A 22,108-nucleotide genomic window follows, 5' to 3' on the forward strand; every position below is an offset into this window, starting at 1 on the left:
CTGGGGATTCTGAAAGACTCACATTCATACCTGTGGGCACAGAACCTCGTTCCTGGCCCTTTTCAATGGTTTTCTTGTCTTCGGGCACCTCTGGCCCAGGCCCTTGGCGATGTGTCCGTCCAACTTGTCTGCCTGGTTTCTTCCTCTTCCCCGAGCTCGCTCTCCCGTAACCTGATGATAAAATCACTCAAGTTTCACAGTTTGTTTGCCTTGATTTAGCGGCAGTTTTAAAGAAAGTGACCCGTCAAGATAGTGGACATTCTTTACCAGCACAGTGTTAACCTATTTTATAATTTGGGGCATGTCGCTCCAAGCTTGCGACTTCTTTCTGGCAAGTTCCATCCAGGATGGCTGGTCTGTGCTGGCATAGCTGGCCCTCTTCAGCTGATGCAATTCTTTCTCCATCATCACTGCCGACTGGGCTGCTGGAGAGAAGACAAAACAAACGGAAACGTGAGAAATGAGTTTGGATTTGCACTTAAGCCTCCTGCACGCCTTTAAACGACAGGTCCAAGGTCTTAACCCTGGTCTCAAACATAAAGCCCGTAAACTTGTAAAGATTTCAGCGTGGGATAACTTATGGGCTAAAAAGACTTCAGAGCAGGCTCGAACAGTTCTAGTGATGCAATGAGGTGAGAGAAACTTTCACAATAAAGCCGCCAGAACTGTGTGTGTGAATATTCTTAACGCTGCTGAACTGTACACTTGAAAAAGGGTTAAGATGGGGAATTCTGTCATGTGTATTTTACCACAACGAAAACTAAATCTAAAAATACTGATACACGCCACAACAAAGATGAACCTAGAAACATTATGCTCCGTGAAAGAAGGCAGATACAAAAGCACACATACTTTATGGTGCCATGTATAAGACATGTCCCAAAAGAGGCAAATAGAGAGACAGAAAATAGAGAGCTGGGGGGTGGGAATGGTGAATGACTGTAAATGGGCATGAGGTAGCTTTTTAGGGTGAGGGAAATGTTCTAAAATTGGACTGTGATGGTTGGACAGCTCAGTAAATAGATACTCACTGAATTGTGTGCTTAAAATGGGTGAGTTTTTTGCCATGTAAATGATTATGTCAATAAAAGCTGTTTTTAAAAAATCAACGTGGCAAGTAATTCAGAAAAACAAAACAGAACAAAACATGGCAGGACCGGGCTTCCCTGGTGGCGCAGGGGTTGAGAGTCCGCCTGCTGATGCAGGGGACACGGGTTCGTGCCCCGGTCCGGGAAGGTCCCACATGCCGCGGAGCGGCTGGGCCCGTGAGCCATGGCTGCTGAGCCTGCGCATCCGGAGCCTGTGCTCCGCAACGGGAGAGGCCACAACAGTGAGAGGCCCGCGTACCGCAAAAAACAAACAAACAAACGAACAAACCAAAAAACCATGGCAGGACCAAACCCGGAAATGCATTTCAAAGTGTTCAGTACTATTTTCGGGTTTCATACCCAAGTTCTGATGGGACAAGGAGATCCCTCTTTGCAGCCCCTCCTGGAGGTGGAGCTTTGTCCCCTGCCTCTGGTCCACAGTGGGCTTGGCAGGGGCCATCAGGAAAGACTTGCTGCGGACGAAGTCGGCTTGCTTCACGGACTCCTGTGAGGATGTAAGAAAGACACACGCTGTCCCGTCACCTGAGATTCAGATGGGGACAAACCTAACCAAAGGCAATGAGCCACGGGGCTTTTCTGCCAATGTGAATCATGCTACCGGCACTTTCTCGGAGGAGCTCTGCTTTGGGTACTGGCTGCCATCTGGCCTCCAGGATGCTGGGGTCCACTCGTGCAGGCCTCCTGGGCACACACAGGCATCCTGGCTTCTGCCCTGTCCCCAGCCCTGGCCTCAACCCCAGACGTCAGGCAGCAGGGTTCCATTGGAAAGGCAAAATGAACTGTGTTTGGAAATAGTTTTTGAGACTTTTATGACACTTGGTATGATCACGGATGCCGGGGTCACTGGTGAATATTTGTTTTATGAACTCCCTAAGCCTGCAGGAGGGTTTCCAAGCTTGGGTACGATTGTGGTTTTGGTTAAAGTGGAGAGAAGCAGGTTCTACTGCAGGCTCAGGCTCACTTCCCCGCATGGCTGCAATGTGCTTTGGGATTTACCATGGCAACTGGGGGAACACAAAAGCTGTGAGTCTCAGCCTGCTTCTAGGCGCAGTCGTTTGGGTTTGGTAACGCTGTTTTCAGTCCGGAGCGTAAAAGGGAGCCCCAGGTTCCAGCCCCGCAGTCCTAGGTGAGGAATAAGGACCCCAGCGGGTGGCCAGTGTAGCAGCAAAAGCAGAACTCGGTCATTACTGCAAAATGAGTCGAGATGGAGCTGTTGACATGGTCGCCTAGCGTCCAACTGAGAAGTTATTTTAACCCCGGTCCATCCCTCCAGATGCTGAGCTGCGTTGCCAAGGAGGCCGGGAGCACAGGGCTGTCTCCACTGCCTGAGTGATCCATGGCTTCTCTGACGCCTTAGCTGCCCAGCACATGCACAGGGCAGACAGCAGCAGTCATCACAGGCGACGGTCCCTGTAATGACCGTGCAGGACATGAGGCCATCATGGGGTCCCGGGTCCCAGCCCCGCCAGGGGCTCTCCCCTGCATCCACAGGGACAGGGAATGTTTGCTCTAAGCACCTGGGGTCTCTCGGGCGCCTTGGCTGGCCTTCCTGTGTCAGACTTCAAGGTTCCGGCCCCAGGTTTGTCTTCCTGGCTGGATGGCTGCTCCGGGGCCCCTCGCCGCTTCTGTCGCCCGACGGTGATCCAGGGCGGCGCGGGCTGGCCGTCGGTCCCAGGCCCTGCTGCCTTCTCTGTGGGTAAAGACACAGGTTATGCAAAACAATCCTAGTCACCTTCAGCCCCCCTGTGGCTTCTCCCACCCAGAGCGCACGGCACAGGGGCTCTGGGAGACAGTGGCAGGGAAGGAGGTCTGGGAGCCTCTCTGGTGACACTAGTACTTTGTTTTCAGGGACTTTGTTTTCTCAGTTAAAGACAAATCAAAGAGATTCTGCTCCTCCAGTCTGAGCCACAAAGAATCAAATGCAACTGCTCCTATACACACATTTTAAAGTCACCTTCCTCCTATTGGATACCTTAGAGAATGAGATAAGAGTCAGTACATAATAAGGTCAGGTTTCTTTAATATAGGCCTGTCACGCTAGACCCGTACATACTACCCAATACCCGATTGACTTGGGACGTTCGTCTTCTCTTTTCTTTTAGAAATTATAAGCACAACCTTCCCTTGTGGAGACTGACACCAAAAGTAAGCCGTGGCTGTTTTCCTTGATGTTCGGGAGAGAAGAGAAATAATGCCTTTTAAACCAAAACATTTCAAGGAAATGGAATGATTAACTAAGTGGCTTCTCACAGGTCTCTGGAAAGCACCCTGAATCCAAGGGTTCCCCACGAGCTGCCCTCTCCGAATACTTGCCAGCCAGCCCACAAAGCAAGTGGACGGTTACCTCCATCCTCACCCGGCTCCTTCCTGCTTCCCGTGTCCACAGGGCAGCCCCGCCAGCAGGTACAGGCCACACCCGGGTCACAGCCACACGCAAGGGAGGCCCGGGCGAGTCAGCACCCTCATTCTTTGTGGCCTGACAGGTGGCACCCCTTGTTCCGGCTTGTTTAGAATTTTACTCTGTTTGGTTTGGCTTCCGCCTCCAGTTCAACATGGAAGCCCTCTTCTGCCAGTCCCCTGGTCGCCAAGGAGGGGCGAGGGACAGAGCCACCGCCCTGCGAGCTTTGGCCTCCCGGCAGGTGGAGAGGAACCTTGGGCTTCACATGCACTGACCCGTCCTTGGCCCCTGCAAACCCTGCTCCATCTCCTCGACTTACCCCCTTGTCCCCTCCGGCCTCTCAGGCTCTCCCTGGCCTCTGACCACTTCCCCGTTGCTTTGCAAAACACTTGGGTCTCCCACAGCTCAAAACAACAACAACAAAACATCCCCAGGAGCCTCGCCACCCCCTTGGAGCCCCATTCTCGACCCTCCTCTGCCCTCAACTCCAAGGGCTCCTGCCTGTGTCTCTTCAGCTCATCCTGGATCCTGACACAACGTGAGCGCTACGCTCTCCATCCGCCCAACCACTGGACCACAGACCAGAGGACTGTCCCGTCCTCCGGCTCCTTTACCCCTGAAGCTCGGATGTGGCCATATAACCCATCCTGGAGGCCTGTCCACCTTGGGCATCCCCTCTGCAGGTCCCTGCTGGACTCTTGCTCCTAAACCTGGAATTTCTCCTTGTTCCCAACCCTCAGCCTTCTTCTCTTCTTCCCCAAATGTTCTCTGTTCCACTCCTGACCTTCAACACTCAGGTCTGCTCAGATTGCTTCCAAATGTGTAATCCAGCCCTACGTCTATTCTTAGCCAGAGCCCAGCATTTCTACTCCCCGTCCGCCTTCCTTTCTTCCTCCCTCCCATTCATTCATTCACTCACTGTTTGCTATGGGCAGGATGGTGTTAAATGCTAAGGTGAAAGAATATAAAAAACCTGTTTCTTCAAAGAGCTCCAAGTCCAGTGGAGGAGACGAAGCAAAAACAAGCCACTCAGTGGAAACTGGAAAACGCTACACTTCACACCGTGCTGTGGAGACACAGGGTAACACCGGTGGGTAGGACCTGAGGATGCTGTCTGTGGCTGGGACCTGGAGAAGGAACCTTCTAGGCTGAGCAGACGGGTAAGGAAAGGCCTCCCACGTGGAGCGGGCAGAAGACAGAACTGCCAGCACGCCGGCCCAGAGGGGCTGCAACGCAGGCTAGGCCAACTGAGGGGGCCTTCTTGGCCTTTTTCTTGTCTGTAACGGGGAGCCACAGGGCTTTAAACCCTGGGTATACTCTGGAGGCTGCGTGAGGAGTAAGTCTGAGCAGGCGGACAGCGGGCTGGAGGCGGGGGGCGAGGAGGGAGGCTGTGGCCACTTTCCAGGACAGGCTGTGAATTGGATCAGGGCCCTGTGGTCCTTGCCCCCCATGTCCTCCGCCTGCCTTTTGTCTGTGGAAAACCTTTAGCCAAAGAATAAGTTTACTCCGAGAAGTGAGAAAATGCAGAAACAAAGGAAAACAGTCAAAGGGGACCAAATGTAATAGTTGAGTCAGTAAGCAAAGCTGGCAGTTGCTGGCATCCAAAATAAAGCAAACTTTCCCTTCCACCAACCTGGCCTCTTTAATGGCTTTTGAGAGGAGAGCAGCTGGACCCCGCTTTTGGTTGCAGTTGGACACTGGCACCAGGATCACCCCCTCACGTCCAGAGGAGATGGATGCCATCTCCTCTATGAAGCCTGTTCTGGTCACTGAGCGGGACATGCTCTCCCTCCTAATCCTCTGGAACTCTATTGAGACATTTGCCCCGACACATCTGCCAGATGACCGTCCACCCCACTGACATATGCTTTCCTTATTATTATTTTTTAAATTTGTTTATTTTATTTAGTTATTTTTGGCTGCATTGGGTCTTCGTTGCTGCACGTGGGCTTTCTCTAGTTGTGGCGAGCGGGGGCTGCTCTTCGTTGTGGTGCACGGGCTCTAGGCGCGCAGGCTTCAGTAGTTGTGGCTTGCAGGCTCAGTAGTTGTGGCTCACGGGCTTAGTTGCTCCGCAGCACGTGGGATCTTCCCAAACCAGGGCTCGAATCCGTGTTCCCTGCATTGGCAGGCAGATTCTTAACCACTGCACCACCAGGGAAGCCCTGACATATGCTTCTGGTCATTAGAACTTATTTACTAAACAAACACACGCCACAGACTACATACCAAGTGCTGTTCTAATATCAGCTTATCTACAATGTAATTTTACGTTTTATTTCTTGTCCAGAGAACCCAGTGATTGCCCGGCACACAGAAGGCAGGCTGAGTGGCTGCGTATTTTACAGAAAGTCTGCATTTCCCATCCCTCATTCCAGAGGGTCCTCACAATCTGTCTTTCTGGACTTTTCTTAAAGGGGCCCTTTCACTTCCTCTTAGATCTTTCCTTCATGCTCAGTGGCTGGTCATGCCCTCTGCTCTCTTTTGGCCCCAGATGTCTGGTCACACGGTCCTCCCAGCAATACCCAGCACGTGCTGGCCTTTGCTGCACCACAGGGAGACTGGAGAGAGGGCTTCGACTAGGGGTTGAAACTCACTACTTCAGTCAACAAGATATTCTAATGCTTCAGTCCAGACTAAGTGTACTGGAGACAACATTTCCATCCTGGGCTTTACATCAGAGGCAAATGGTGGCTGGCTGTGTGAGGCCAAGGCGGCCCCGGCATCTCAGCGCTCCAGCTGGCTCCCTGGCCCCCGGGGGGCTCAGTGTCGGGCTCCTGGCACTGGTGTCACTCTGACCATGACGGCACTGACACGGCTCTGATGAATTCCTACGCCATGCAGTCGGATGACCCATTTGAGCCAAAAAGAGTATTTTACAACGCACTGGAGCAAGTTGTATGGAACAGGGCATAGGCAGCGTTCCTACAGATAGTGGGGAGAGGAGGCTGGGGACCCCGAGGGTGGGACTCGAACAGGGATCTACACCCCCTGTGACAGCCAGGACACAGCTGGGACTCGTCAAGAACACCGTCTCCTCGTGGAAACAACCTACGTGTCCATCGACAGATGAACGGATAAAGACATGGTGTATATACACAACAGAATATTACTCAGCCATAAAAAAATGAAATAATGCCATTTGCAGTGACATGGATGGACCTAGAGGTTATCACACTAAGTGAAGTAAGTCAGAAAGAGAAAGACAAATAACATATGATATTACTTATACGTGGAATCTAAAATATGACACAAATGAACTTATCAACAAAACAGAAACAGACTCACAGACATAGAGAACAGACTTGTGGTTGCCAAGGGGTGGTGGAGGGATGGAGTGGGAGATTGGGGTTAACAGATGCAAACTATTATATATAGAATGGATAAACAGCAAAGTCCTACTGTATAGCAAAGGGGACTACATTCAAAATCCTGTGATAAACCATAATGGAAAAGAATATTAAAAAGAATGTATATAAATATATAACTGAATCACTCTGTTGTACAGTAGAAATTAACACAACATTGTAAATCAACTATACTTGCAAAAATAACTTAAAAACAAAAAGAACACCGTCTTCTGAGTGAGAGGCAATGAGCTGTACAATGTAAACCACCACCGTTTCTTGCCCTCTGGCTAATAAAGCAGATACTCCGCCCTAAGCTAACATACAGTAGGACGGCAGGCTTCTTACACCTCGTAAACATTTGGTAGATGCTGCCGCTTCTGGAGCAGCAATTTTAAAGAATCTTCTTCCTTTCAGAAAATATCTTTCTTGTTCATAAAAATACACATGCACAATGTACAAATTCAGAAAGCAGAAGTAGAAAGGAGGAGAAAAAAGTTCTTCATAAATCAACACAGCCCAAGAGAGCTGTGTTAACACCCTGGCACACAGCTTCAAATCTCTTTTGTTACGTTGTCATCTTAAAAATGCAAGTAAGTCAGAAAGAAAAAGACAAATACCGTATGCTAACACATATATATGGAATTTAAGAAAAAAAAATGTCATGAAGAACCTAGGGGTAAGGCAGGAATAAAGACGCAGACCTCCTAGAGAACGGACTTGAGGTTATGGGGAGGGGGAACGGTGAGCTGTGACAGGGCGAGAGAGAGTCATGGACATATACACACTAACAAACGTAGTAAGGTAGATAGCTAGTGGGAAGCAGCCGCATGGCACAGGGATATTGGCTCGGTGCTTTGTGACAGCCTGGAGGGGTGGGATAGGGGGGGTGGGAGGGAGGGAGACGCAAGAGGGAAGAGATATGAGAACATATGTATATGTATAACTGATTCACTTTGTTATAAAGCAGAAACTAACACACCATTGTAAAGCAATTATAACCCAATAAAGATGTTAAAAAAAAAAAAATGCATCTCCACGGCTCATTCCCAGCTCTTCACAATATCCTCTGCGGACGGAGAGGCCCGAGTTTGCTAAGATTTCTGCTCTGACGTGCAAGCATCGCCAGCATTCGTGACAACGAGCTGAGGCCAGAGCCGTCCCCCGTTTCTGTCTCCCCTCCAGCCCCTCTGCCATCACCCTGGTTTACACGGAGGTGACCGTGTGCCCGGAGAGACACTAAGGGGACTGCTGGGGGTGGGAAGGGGACCCTGGGCACACATGGGCCTCACCCACACTGCGGGCTCCCTGTATGAAAGTTGAGGGTTTTTTTTAAAGTATTCATGGATCTACTGTCAGTCTCACCTTACACGGACAGCTCCTGATCTACACAAGCGGGCAAAGCCTGCTGTCGCTCTGTATCGGTTCTGGCTGTGAGCCAGGCCGTGCGATGCTACCAGAGAACTTGGGCTTTTAACGCTCACGTGAGCATGTGTAAAGCCGTGCCGAGCATTTTAAGAATGAGAAAGGGTTTCTGGCAGAGAAAGCCCCCATTTTTAATAATGGCGACGCGGCTGTGTCCCCGCTCCACCTCCGAAGGAAACTTACCATTCCTTCCTCTGTTCATCCAACAAACACAGTCAGCCCTCGTCCAGGAATTCTGTATTTGACCATTCACCTACTCGCTAAAACGTATTTATAACCCCCCAAATCAATAGTCCTGACCCTTCATGGTCATTTGCAGACGTGCACAGAGCGATGAAAACTTTGAGTCCTGGGATGAACACGTTCCCAGCGGATGTGGAACAAGGGGATGCTTCTTTCATGTTTCTGCTCTCAGGCTGTAAACAAGGGTCCTTTCACAGTGTACTTAGGGTCACATCGTTTGCACTTTTGTGTTTTTTCTTGGTGATTTTACTGTCTAACATAGCCCCCCTATCTACTGCAGTGCTGTCTGGGGCCCCTAAGCACAGGAAGGCAGTGCTGTGTGTTATGGAGAAGACACGCGTGTCACACGAGCTTCGCTCGGGTGTGAGTTATACTGTTGTTGGCTGGGAGTTGGATGCTCGTGAATCAACAATACACATCAAATAAGCTGTCTGTAAACAGAAACACACATAAAACAAGGTTATGTATCCATCACTTGAGAAAAATGTTGTGATTGCGCGCTCACAGGAACCTAACCCTTTATTCCCCCTGGAGCGACGGTTCATGACTCGCTAATTCAGTGTTTGCGGCGACTTTACAGAACACAGCTACCGTGAAAAACGAGAATCAACGGTACTGGGTGAGCACAGGCCCTGTGGGAGATGCTGAGTCTACAGAGAGGAAGGATGTCTCTAACCCAGTGCACCCCTCCAGCGCAGGCACGCGGGCTCTCCTACCAGAGCGACCAGGGATAGAGGGGTCCTTCCACTGCTGACACGGGGCCACCGTCCGGGAATGAGTTCTAGAGCCCACTGGAAGGGGCGCCGAGGGGCCTCCGGGCACTGGTCTCATTCTGTTTCTTGGTCTGGAGTGTGTTCCGTGTCTGAAAATTCATTGAGCGGCACGTGCCCGTCTCTGCATGTATATCATTCTCCAATCAAAAGTAGAAAACCAGAACAAAAACACAAAAGCCACTCTAAGAGAATCACAACTCAGGCGGTGCTTGGACAGTGACCTGGAGAAGGATCCAGCTCCCCTCCCATCCGCTTCACTTCCCTGCGGGCCTCCACGCACCTGGAGTTCCGGGACCACCTGCTTTTTCGACTGCTGCCCTGCACCCCCCTACTGTTGCTTTTCCATTCTCCAATGGCTTACCCTGAATCCCTCTTCCTGCTTCCATTTCCTCTCCTAAATAAGACCACAGATCAGCAAGGGCAGAGCACCTGCCTCTCTAAACTCAGTGGCCAAATGCAGCTCTCAGGGAGGAGAGCCACTGCATCTGAGAGTCTCTTTCTCGGCCACCAGGGCAAACCGGTCCTTACCCCTTTCCCTCCTTCTAAGTCAGGAGGCACTGCTGGGATCTCGTCACCCCAGCTCCCCTGAAACCTACCTTCCCTTGACCTACTCATTGACCTGATTTGCATGTGCAGGGCCGGGCATCTGATCACGGGCAGACATGTGTACTGGGGGTGGGGCCCAAGGGTCAGACACTTGGCCAAGCTCTTTGCTTGAGTTCAGGGGCTAAGCCTGGGCCTCAGCATGTGAAGGCTGGCAGACCTTGTCCCAGTGTCCAGCCTGAACCCCACACCTCACGGTGGCGACCAGGAAGCCAGCGGCAGGCTCCAAGGGTGCAGAGCTGTGATGGAGGAGCTTAGATTGAAAGTCCATTTGCTCACGCACCACTGTATATGCAATTAAGACCGTCTCCAAGCAGAAGGCAATGACCGAAGTCCTTCTCTGAGTACAGAGACAGCTGGTCTCCATTACCTGCCAGATGATATAACTGGGACCTTATAAGCATATGGGGATAGAAAGGCACTGTAATTCGAAAATAACTTTGAGCTCAGCAAAGGAGGAAGAGCAGTGAAACTATTATATTACACGGCATCCTCCTACAATTCAGAATGTAAACAGTCACCCCACCTTGGATTCCTGGTGGCTCTCCAGGAACAGCTGGGATTCTGTCTCGAGTGGAATTCTGTCTCGAGTGGCCACCGAGTGGCCAATCAGTGGAGGGATGGCTCTTGTCCATGGAGCTTGGATCTGCCCTTCTCTATTACACCTCCCCCTCCCAACCCCAGACACGTAGGGACCTTTCCCCGATTCATCACTCAAGAAACGTTAACAGCTTAAGGGTTACTAGGTCTCGGTTTTCAGAGCAGTATCCCATTCATAATGACCCTCACAACTCGCCTGGTAACGTAGAATACTTTCAATCCCCATTTCAGAGATGGAAACACAGAGTCTCACTGTGTAGAGGCCTTGCTCAGGGTGACATGGCCAGTGTGTCACCAAGGGGGCACTGGACACAGCCCTCTGGATCCCTAACCTTCATTCACTACATCGCACACCGTATCATATTAAGGGGAATGACCCCACAACTTTCCCACATGTCATGCCTTCCCATCATTGCTTACCATGGAGTAACAAGCAACTGTTACTCACCCTGGCACTACTGAGGCTTGGGGCTGGATAATTCTCTGCTGGGGGGCGCTGGGGGCCTGTCCTGTGCATCGTAGGACGTTTAGCCTCCTCCCACTAGATGCTGGTGGTATCTCCCTTCCTCGCACTGTAGTTGTGACATTCGACCATGTCTCCAGATACTGCCACGTGTCCTCCGGAGCACACAGCCACGCCCCGTTGATACCCCCCCAACAGAGCATTACAGTGAAGACACTGGCCGCAAAGATGGTCTATACGGCCCCAAATGCCGCTTCCCCCCAGCCCCCCGGGTCACATGCCAGGTGCCTCTGGGCAAGTCTTTTGACCTAAGTTTCACCGTGGTCACTTCAGAACACGGCGTCACCTCTGGGCTAAGTCAGGGTTGTCTCCTGCCTCCTCAAATGCAGGGCATCTGAGCTGGGGGTGGGGGGCGGGTCCTTCCCCAGGGGCTGGGGGTCTGGGAAGGAGGGGGTGGGGGATAGGCGGAGCTCTCCTGTGACCGGCGCCTGGCACTGTCCAGGTGGGCTGTGTCCTGGGTGCGTCTGGCAGAGTCCCAAACTGACTCTGAGAGATTCCCACCCACCACCCACCCTCCCCGGCTAGCTCAGCTCCCCTCCACCCACACCGGCTCCTGTCCCCAGAGTCCCTGCGCCCTGTCCCTGTCCCGTGGGAGGCCCTCTCGGGATGAGGGAGGCTCCCCTGGTGCCACCCTGTTGAGCTGAGGACTCACAGAACTGCAGCTGTGACCCCTGCAAACGCTCTCTCTTCCTCTCCCCTCTTAGGACCCCTGTGTACACTCAGGGCGGTGGTGGTGGTCCGTGGCTCCCACAGTATTCTGCACACGTTCTCTCTGGGGTCTCACATCTACGCAGCCGTGCCTGCAGCAGAACCGGGACAGGACAGTCCATGCCCCCTCGCTGGTCTCCGCCGCCCAGAGGAGGTTTCAGTGCCTCCTTAGGGAAGTATGACTTGTACCATGTGAGACTGTATCACAGTTGCCAGTGAAAATGCTCTTGCTGCCCCGTGAGTTACTACTAACCTCATTTTACAAAGGAGGAAGTTAAGACACAGAGGTTGAGAAACTCATTGGCTCCGAATCCCACAGCCCCTGAGGGGTGCACCTCAGAGTCAAGCCTCCAAACCCAGGCTCTTCAATCTCCCCACCCAGCACCTGCCTGGCTTGCTTCCCAGCCTTGTCCCAGCACCTGGTCTCACACACACGCGCGCGCGTGCGCACACACACACACACACACACACACACACACACACACACACACACACGGCTGAGGGCCACCCACTGCAGGCCAGGAGCCCCGCCCCTCCCCCAGGCACAGACACTGCAGAGGATCAAAGCCCCTGATGTTCTCAGGGACCAGGTGGCAGGGCTGGGGCTGGAGATATCAGAGGGAGGGAAGGAGTGGGAGATGGACTTGCGAAGGCAGAAATGTTGATTTGGGCCAGAATCTAAGAAGCCTCAAATGCCTCACGCAGGACTCTGAATTTTATTCTAAATATAATGGGAAGGCATCGGGACGTTTTAAAGAGGAAAGCTCCGCTGTTAGACCCGTGACTTGGGAAGAGAGGGTGAGAGAGAGTTGCGGGAGGAGGTGCTGCAGGTGTCAGGTTAGAGGTTGCTGAGGGCTGGCCTGGGTGCAGGTGGATAAAGACATGTCACATTAGGATGACCAGGACTTGCTGACCAAGGTGTAAAACATGACTGACCTTCTTCATCCATCAGATTGAAAAAAAAAAGAAATTAAAAATAGACTGATAACACCTAGTGCTGATGAGGGGGCGAAGAACTAGTCTCTGCTCTGCTCTTAGAAGTGTAAACTGGTACAACCTTTACGGAGGGTCATCTGAAGTTGTGTATTAAATTAAAACTTCACAAGCTCTGTGAGCCAGAAATCCCACTTTTAAGAATCTAGCCTAGATATGGAATTCCCTGGCCGTCCAGTGGTTGGGACTCCACACTTTCACTGCCAAGAGCCGGGGTACAATCCCTGGTCGGGGAACTAAGATCCCATAAGCCGCAGAGCGCAGTCAAAAAAGAAAAAAAAGAAGACGACAAAAAAGCATCTGGCCTGGAGAAACAACTGTGTGAACACACACAGCTAAAACGAACAAGGAGGGTGACTGCGCCACTGTTAGCAAAAGGGAAAAACCTCAAAACAATTGGAACTCCCTTCAGTAGGGGAATGGCTAAATACAATATGGTACATGCACTCTGTAGCCCTTAAAAAGAATGAGGACAAGTGGCTCATTCTGATCAGAAAAGATGCCCAGTCTTTATTGTGGACTGAAAATATCTAATTGCAAGCCAACATGCGTTTTTGTGATTTTTAAGAAAGGATTGCTGTGCCTATATATCAACATTGATGTACCTATGACTGCAACGGCCATGGGAAAAGAGCTGGGATGAATCTGTTAGTGTGGTTCCGTGTGTGTGTGTGTGTGTGTGTGTGTGTGTGTGAGATTAGAGAGGTTCAGAGGTGGGTGAAAAGGAGGCTACTACCTATTTTTTGTGCCATTTAAAAGATTATTTTAAAATTTACATATAGTGAAATGCATCTTTTCTGTCGTACAGTTCTATGAGTTTGAACACATGCTTCGATTCTTCTAACAACCATCACAAATGGGCTGCAGAACAATGTAAACACCCCACAAAATTCCCTGGTACTACCCCTTTGTAGTCAGACCCCACCTCTACTCCCAAACCCTGACACCTGCTGATCTGCTCTGTCTCTGTATTGTTGCCTCTTTCAGGCATCATATAAATGGAATAATACACTTGATAATCTTTTGAGACTGGCTACTTTCACTTAGCATATGCATTTAAGATCCATCCGTTATCGTGTGTGTCAACAGTTCATTCCTTTTTACTGCTGACTCATATTCCATTGTGTGGGTTGTTTATCCACTGGCCAGTTGAGGGATATTTGGGTCGTGTCTAGTTTTTGGTGATGATGAATAATGCTGCTATAAACATTTGTGTTCAGGCTTTTGGTTAACCTAAGTTTTCCTTTATCTAGGATAAAAACCTAGAAGTGGGATTGGTGGGCTATAAGGTAAGTGTACTTTTAATTTTGTAAGAAGCTGCCAATTTCCAAAGTGACTGTACCAGGGACTTCCCTGGTGGCCCAGTGGCTGAGACTCCACGCTCCCCATGCAGGGGGCCCGGGTTTGATCCCCGGTCAGGGAACTAGATCCCACATGCATGCCGCAACTAAGAGTCCACATGCCTCAACTCAGGAGCCTGCTGGCTGCAAAAAGACCTGGCACAGCCAAATAAATAAATAAATAATAAAAACAAAAACAAAGTGACTGTACTGTTGTGCATTTCCACTAGCAATGAGTGAGAATTCCAGTTGTCCTGCAACCCCCTGGGCACATGGTATTATCAGCATTTTTAATTTCAGCCATTCTAACATGGCTAAAATGAGATACTAATGTGGTAGTATCTCATTATGGGTTTTTATTGGTGTTTCTCTAAGGGTTAATGATGATGAATATCTTTCATGTGCTTATCTGCCATCTGTATATTCTCTCTGGTGAAATAACTATTCAAATCTTTTGCCCATTTTCTAATGTATTTTTTGGTTTTGTACTGTTGAGTTTTGAGAATACTTTATATATTTTAGATACCAGTCCTTCACTGGATATATGGTTTGCAGATATTTTCTCATAACGCATAGCTTGTCTTTTCATCCTCTTAATGGGGTCTTTGGCAGAGCAAAAGTTTTAAATTCTTAGGTCCAATTCATCAATTTTTCCTTTCATGGATTATGCTTTGATGTCAAGTCTAAGAACCCTTTGCCTAGTCCTATGCTCCAAAAATTTTTTTCCTAAGTTCCTACAAGTTTTATAGTTTCATTTTACCTTTTAAAAAAATATATTTATTTATTTGGGTGCACCAGGTCTTAGCTGCAGCATGTGGGATCTAGTTCCCTGACCAGGGATTGAACCCGGGCCCCCTGCATTGGAAGCACAGAGTCTTAGCCACTGGACCACCAGGAAAGTCCCCTCATTTTACTTGTAAGTCAGTGAATCCTTTGAGTTAATTTCTGTATATGATGTGAGACTTTGGTCAAAGTTCACGTTTTTGCATATGGATGTTCACATGCTCCACAACCATTTGTTGAAAAGGTGAAGTAAAACCAAACGATACGGCCACATTTTTTACAAGGGTGCAAAAGTAATTTGCCTGAGCTCCGTGGATCTATAAATTTGTTTTTCCAAAATGTAGGACGTTTTCAGTCATTATTTCTTCAGGTATTTTTTTCTATTCAAATCTATTTCTCCTCTTCTCTTGGACTCCTATGACATGGATGTTAGACTTTTTAATATTGTTGCTCGGGCCCCCAAGGCTTTTCTAAAAACCTTTTTTTCTCTTTGTGTTCAGGATGTTTTCTATCGATCTATCTTTAAGTTCACTGACCCTTTCTTCTATCATCTCCATTCTCCTAGTGAACTCTTCCAGTGAATTTTTAATTTCTGTTATATTTTCCTGTTCTAAAATTTCTCTTTGGCTTTTAAAAATAGCTTCTGTTTGTTTACAGAGAATCTTCCCATTTGTTTCAAGAGTGCTCACCCTTACATCTGGGAACTGTGGTATAACAGTTGCTTTAACATCTTTTTCTAATAATTCCAACCTTTGGATCATCTCAGGGTTGATGCTTGTTGATTGCCTCTTTCTTTGAGAATTCTTTTGGTTTTCATGGTACTCTGTAGGTTGAATAATTTTGGTTTGTATCCTAGACATTTTGAGTATTATGTTGAGACCTGGTCCTGTTAAAATTCTCAAAGGTTCTTCTGTGCTGATCTGCAGGTGCATCTCAGGGCCAAGCCCAGGATTTCATACTGTATGTGAAGGACCCTTCTCAGGTGTTTCCCTTCTGTGGTTTTTCACACCCCAAGATTCTCTGGCTAGAAAGCCGGGATTCAGCCTCTGCGTTGCTCTGCACTCTTATGACCGGGACCACCTGAGGGGCAGAGTGGCGGGGGAAGGGAACCTGCAGGACCACCAGCACAACTGTTGAGGGGGTGTGGCTTCACTACGGGCTCTGCTACGGGGGTGGTCCTAGCCGAGGAGAGTGATCGCACTGGGAGGCAAGCGAGGATGAGCAGAGGAGCACAGGAAAGGTGGGGAAATGGAGGCCCAGGGTGTGGACCACACTTGCCAGGAAGGGACCATGAGGGTATGGATAAGGCTAAAAAGAAAGGCAGGTGTGAACAAAGTTGCTTTTCTTTAAGAATAAAAGACCTGTATGTATATATATATATATATATATATATATATATATATATATATATATATATATATATACACACACAAAAAAAAAAAAAAAACCAAACAAACAACACAAAATCCCACCAAACGCCTTGTATTCTACTCAAATGAACTTGAATACACTGAAATAACTTTGTCGTTAGAGACGGTGACAGTCTTTTCGAGCTCATTTCCTCCAGAAAATCTCCCTGCCATCCAAAGAAAGATGGGCATCTACCTACAGTCGCCGCCACCTGCCTCCCCGGGCCCCTAAGCTCCCGCACAGCAGGGCTGGCGTTCTCTTCCTGACCACCTTTTAGGGCCAGCACGGTGCGGTGTGCATGGCAGGAGTACGTGAATGTTTGTTGGAAGAACGAATATGCATGAATGAGTGAGGACTGGCTCCAGGACCTGGTGTGCCACTGGCACCAGCCCGGTCTGGAGGGAACGAGCATGGACTAGAGGCAGGGGCTGGTGATCAAATGAGGCCCCTGGTGAGAACAGTGCTTTGTCTAGCTACTCTCCAAAATATCTAAGTGTCTACCACTAGAAAATAAAACACACACACACACACACACACACACACACACACACAGGAGACTAGAAGGAAGGCCAACAGGGATAACATCCAGAGAGTGGACCTACGGACGACTACTTTTTTCTGTACGTTTTGTGTATTTCACCATTTTTCCTGTTCCAATTCTAATCCTGAGCGCAGGAAGCTGCTTCCAGACTGGTGATTTAGACTGGGACGGACTGGCCCCACAGGAGGATGGGGACCGTCTGCACACGTGAACAGGGCTGATAACCCAGGGCCATTCACCTCCTATGGCAAGTGCGCAGACTGACTGGTCTCCTTTGCATCAACGAGCACAAACACACTGGGCTCACAGCGACCCCCCCAAGGTGCCCTGTGAGGCTCAGCCCGGTCAGCAAGCTGGGCTCCTCTGTTTATTGCCAACAACCATCTTATCCTCCCCGAATCCCACACCCCCGGGGTTTCTCCGTCTTCAAGGAAGGAAGACAGGGTGTAGGGGACAGGTGGGGGAAGAAGCAGGAGTGCTGGGACAAACTAGATGGAGTCCCGGAGATGGAACTGTGCCCATCTGGGACACCTCCATAACCCAACTGTATGCTGCGCACCCCTGGAAGGGGGGCAGGGGAGATGGCAGCCCATCTGGGAGCTCTGGGTAAAAGCGCCTGCCACCACAAGATAATAAACAGCAGTAATTAGCCCTTCCTGGAAAACTGGGTAATGCTGTTATTACAACGTTTTATTATCTGTATGTTTTACATGAATTTAATTGCCTTCAGCTGCTATAATTTGGGAGCCATGAGGGCGAGAGCAGAAATAATAACGAACTGAACCACAAGCAGACCCAGGGTCTGGGGAAGGGGTGGAGGCTGCTTCACTGATGGGCTCTGGGAGCCTGGGGTTCTGAGATTCTGATCTGGCCTGCAGGAGACAGCCCCCAGACCCCACGGTCCCAGGGGGCACCAGACAGCAGCCCCAGCCTGCCTGGCTCTCGTCCCTCAAATACCATCCACCCTGGGAGGGTCGGTTTCCCAAGAGAATGTAAGAATTATCTCCTCTCTTTGCATCGAAATGAAAATCACTACCCTTGCCCCCTAAAGCAACCTAGATTCTTCCACTCCAGAATTCATCTGAGTCAGTTACTTCTGTGGCTTAGGGAGTGCTAAGTCGGACAACACAACTCTCTTCTATTTAAGCAAAGCCATTAATAAGTATTATATTGTACTTTACAAATCAAAAGAAAAAACAGAAGCTCTCTAACTACAGACCATTCCAGCCAGTTGACAGTGAACAAAGCCTGACTCTCACAGCTTAAGCTGAGGAAGTTATAAATTATCAACGTGTCGAGCTTCGCCCTCTGAAGCTTCTTTTCCAGATCTGACCGTGAAGCTGAGTATCCTGTCTTTAAGTTCTGTTCATTCAGCAAGAGAGACATCTTCAATTCTAGCCCACGAAGGCGGACGGTGCTGACGTCAGGGTTTTATCTGCACCCTCCTCCGCCCTGGCTATTTCAATGGCGTTTTGAATCACTCTGTAACAGCTTCAATAACCTGGAAATTTGCAGAGTGGATAATCAGCTACAGCTTGAACCTCCCCCAAAGTTCCCTCACTGATGACCCTAATGTAGCGGCAGCAGCAACAGCAAATCGCAGCGGAGCCAAGGGGCCTGGATCAGGAAGGCTGCACGTGTAGGCTCTTCTGGGGGCGTTTTCCCGAAACTTCTCCCTGGAATCGCCTGCATCTTTGGGTATCGCCTTAAGAATTTAGAGCCCTTTATACACTGCACTTTTACTAACTTCCTAGGAAGAAGACACAAAAGACTAGAACGTCTTTAAACCTGTCTTCGTGTGTGTGCTTCCTCCTCCTTTTAGGGTGTGGGGTCCCTGAGAGAACTGGGTTCTACTTCCTCTCTGTTCCACAATGCAGTGATTCAACAGAGTCCTGAACTTAGAGCAGCCACTTAAAATATCCTGAAAGTTGTGTTGTTTTATAAAATCTGCCATGGAAAATTTCTCCTTAGTGCTCCCGTCACACCCACACACACACCCACACACCCACCCACACCCACACCCACACCCACATGACTTGCATGTCTAGTTCCATTTTGGTACACTGACTTCCATCAATAAAAGAAACCAACAACGAGAGATTCTTTAGCTCCACTGAAAATACCCGTTTCCAACAGATTCCATCTGAAACACTATATAGAGTGACAAACGTCAAAGACAGAGAAAGGTCATCTATTTTGTCTCTGCTCATTTTAAAAGACAGTTGCTTTACAAGATTCTTACATTCTGCCCCAATCTTAACACCATCTCCCTTTTGGGACAGTTCAGGCCCACCTGATGGAGAGCTCAGATTTTACGAAGACTCAGGACTCCAATAGAGGGGACTCTTCCTGTGTGAGGCTGGGCCCTGTAAGCCTGATTATTATTAAACAGGATGAAATTCTTCCTTTGGGGAAAAGGTCGGAATGATGCTAAGTGACAGTGGAGCCAGATGCTTCATTTATAACCAAGAACCAGGTGAGGCCCCAGGAGGGCCTCCACCCATGAGAGCACACATTGCCCAGGAAGGATACCCCTTCTGGAGGAAAAAGTGTCTGAGTGATCCACTGAGAGGCCCAGCTCCTCTCGGAAGACGCTGCAAAACGAGTTTCCACATTTTCCTGACTTCTCAGAACTTACACAAAACCTTGATATTTGTTTCCCTTCCCCAGTCTCTATTCCTAACTCTTGATCAAACATGTTGGTGGTACCAACAGGAATTTTGACTTTTCCTCCAGTTCCCCAGCAAGGTTTTTACCCAATGCATTTATATATCAATACCTTGCCAGACGTCCAGCAAGACATTCCAACTGACCTGATTTCCCCACAGCCCTGACCCTTCGCGAACACCCTCCCCAGGCTGCTCCACGCGGGCCTCTTACCAGCTGCCCTGTGGGGCGACTTCCTCTCCGCCGCCTGGCTCTCCTTCCTGGGGTCGGCGGACGGCCCTACCTTCTCGGGGTCCCGGGGGCTGGCGTCGGGGGGCGCGGGCAGCTGGGGGAGGGTGAGGGTCTGCAGTAGCGGCTTCCTGGGCAGGGGCGGCTTGGAGCTGAGCTGCTCCGTGGACCGGGTCTTCGCCTTCCCCGGCTCGTTGGGAGACCTGGCGCCTCGGGCGGCGGGGCCCGTCCCGCGCGGACCCTTGTCGTTCCTGGAGAGCAAGGTCAGCCCTCCTTTCTCCAGCCTGACCTCCGCGCTGTACCTCTTGATTCCCCTCCCCTCCGGGCAGGGCGCTTCTCTGTGTTTGAAGGACAGAGACGTGGAGCGGAGCTTGACCGGGAAGGGGCTTCCGTCCCCGCCCGCGGGCCTCTCCCGGGCGGCTGGGCCGGGGTCCGCGGTGGCCGCGTCCGGAGAGCCGCGCTCGGCCGGGGCGGGCGGCTTCCGAGGACCGGGCTTCAGGCCTTGGGGCTCGGCGGGCGCCGGGAGGTCCTCGAGGGCGGCCTCGCTCTTCCAGGCCGGACCGCTCCTGAGAAGCGGCAGCCGGACGGCGGGGCCTCGGGGCTCCAGCAGGCGGCCCCCCGCGCGCGGCCACTCACGGCCCGACGACACCGAAAACTTTTTGGCGGCCCGCGCCTCGCGGCCTCCTCGCTCCATCTTGCGCTCCGGCGCCGCCGCCTCCGTGGGGGATCCCTCCCGCTCGGCCCTGGGGGGCTCCGGGGGCGCCGCCTCCTGGTCCAGGGATCGGGGTACGGGCGCCTCTGCAGGCGACGCCGAGGCAGGCGGTGAGGGGGCCGCGCCGAGGTTCGCGTTCGCTGTCGCAGCCGAGGCCTTGTGCTTCAAGCAGCTCTTGGGGGCCGGCGGGCTGGGGGCCGGGGCTGCTGGCCCTGCGCCCTCGGGACCCGGAGCGTCCAGGGTCAGTCGCACCTCCTTCGGAACGGTGTGGTCTGGCCCGTCGGGACCAGAGGGCGTCTCCCAGGTGGCTATGGGTCCGGGCTCGGGAGGGGTCGTGTCCCCCTCGGGGATGCAGGGAGATAATCGACCCTCGACGTCTCCCGAAGCACAAACCACCTCGTCTGCTGTGTCCCCGCCGGGGGTACACCGGGTTTCCAGGGACAGCTCCTCCCTTGGGTTTTCGCTGTCGGGATTAGGGTGAGGGTGCGGGGAGCCTTCTGGGCAAGACGGGGACTCCGAGCTGGGGTGTGGGCTCGACACGGGCTCTGTGACCTCCATGACCTCCGGCGTGGCCAAAAGGCTGGAGGGGTTCTCCCCCGGGGGGTTCTCATCCTCGGTGCTAGCGGTGAACGCCGGGCAGTGCTGCAGGCGCGCCCGCCGCACACGGGGCCCCACAGGTGGCAGCATGGTCGCCTGCCCCCCAGGCTCAGCGCCTCTGTCCTGTCCCCCCTCCTGCAGCCCAGAACTGGGCTTCTCCTCCGTGCTGACTTTGGGTAGCGGCTTCTCGTCGTATTCCTCCTCCTCTGGGGTACACGTCAGATCGCTCAGGGATTCGGACTGCGCTCTCTAAGAGGAATAAAGTGGACAAAAGACAGCATCATCAGGACGAGTATTAGGAAGCCTATGGCCTCCCCATCGTGTTCAAGGTTTAATTAGGTTTAAGGGAAGCAGAATGTCTCTAAAGCTCTAAAGCTGGCACTCAAGTGGACATTCACACACAGCTGTCTTTTCTTTTTTTTCTTTTTTTTTTTTTTGGTATGCGGGCCTCTCACTGTTGTGGCCTCTCCCGTTGTGGAGCACAGGCTCCGGACGCGCAGGCTCAGCGGCGATGGCTCACGGGCCCAGCCGCTCCGCGGCATGTGGGATCCTCCCGGACCGGGGCACGAACCCGTGTCCCCTGCACCGGCAGGCGGACTCCCAACCCCTGCGCCACCAGGGAAGCCCAGCTGTCTTTTCTTAATCCTCCCTTACTGGTCTGTTTGGAATCTTGCCTCCCAAGTTCAGCTTTCAGCAGAACTGAGGCCGCTATGCCCCTAAAATAAACGTTGCCTGAGGCTCTCGAGGCCAAGCTAGAAACCAGTGGACACTGCTCTACAGAGTGAAGCAAAGGGAAGGGGACCAGCATCGGCCGGGTCTGCCATGCTCTGTGCTCGACATGGTTACCTCACTAACTCCCTGATTGGCTCCAGTGAGGAGAGGATTATTATTTCCTGCTTGCACCTGGAGAACTGGGAACTCAGAGAGGTCCCTGCCTTGGCCAAGGCTGAGCTAATAAGTGGCCCAGGGGCAAAGCTGTTGCCCTCTCTGACCCCCTGTGCTGCCTCAGAGCCAGTGTCCCCGGCCGATTCCTTCTCTCTGCAGGGATGCACCCTCATAGCAAAGGCAGAGGCTGGTTTGCCTAAAACATGATTCCTATCATCCCACCACG

General features: G+C 51.2%; 1 protein-coding gene across 1 annotated transcript in view; it reads right to left on the reverse strand.

Annotated features, from left to right (window-relative positions):
* Positions 1-282: 282 nt before the first annotated feature.
* The window catches only part of CRACDL (CRACD like), a gene marked incomplete at its 3' end in the record, with an annotated part of 64,393 nt that continues 42,567 nt past the window's right edge, over positions 283-22,108 (reverse strand). Inside the window, exons 8-11 of the mRNA XM_082851613.1 lie at positions 19,674-21,246; positions 2,627-2,799; positions 1,449-1,593; positions 283-425 (exon numbers count right to left, since the gene is read on the reverse strand). Coding sequence (XP_082707739.1) covers positions 283-425; positions 1,449-1,593; positions 2,627-2,799; positions 19,674-21,246 — 2,034 coding nt within the window. The remainder of the gene's footprint in view (positions 426-1,448; positions 1,594-2,626; positions 2,800-19,673; positions 21,247-22,108) is intronic.

This window comes from Leucopleurus acutus (assembly GCF_964270905.1).
Source record: "Leucopleurus acutus genome assembly, chromosome: 12".
In the NCBI taxonomy this organism is placed as follows: domain Eukaryota; kingdom Metazoa; phylum Chordata; class Mammalia; order Artiodactyla; family Delphinidae; genus Leucopleurus; species Leucopleurus acutus.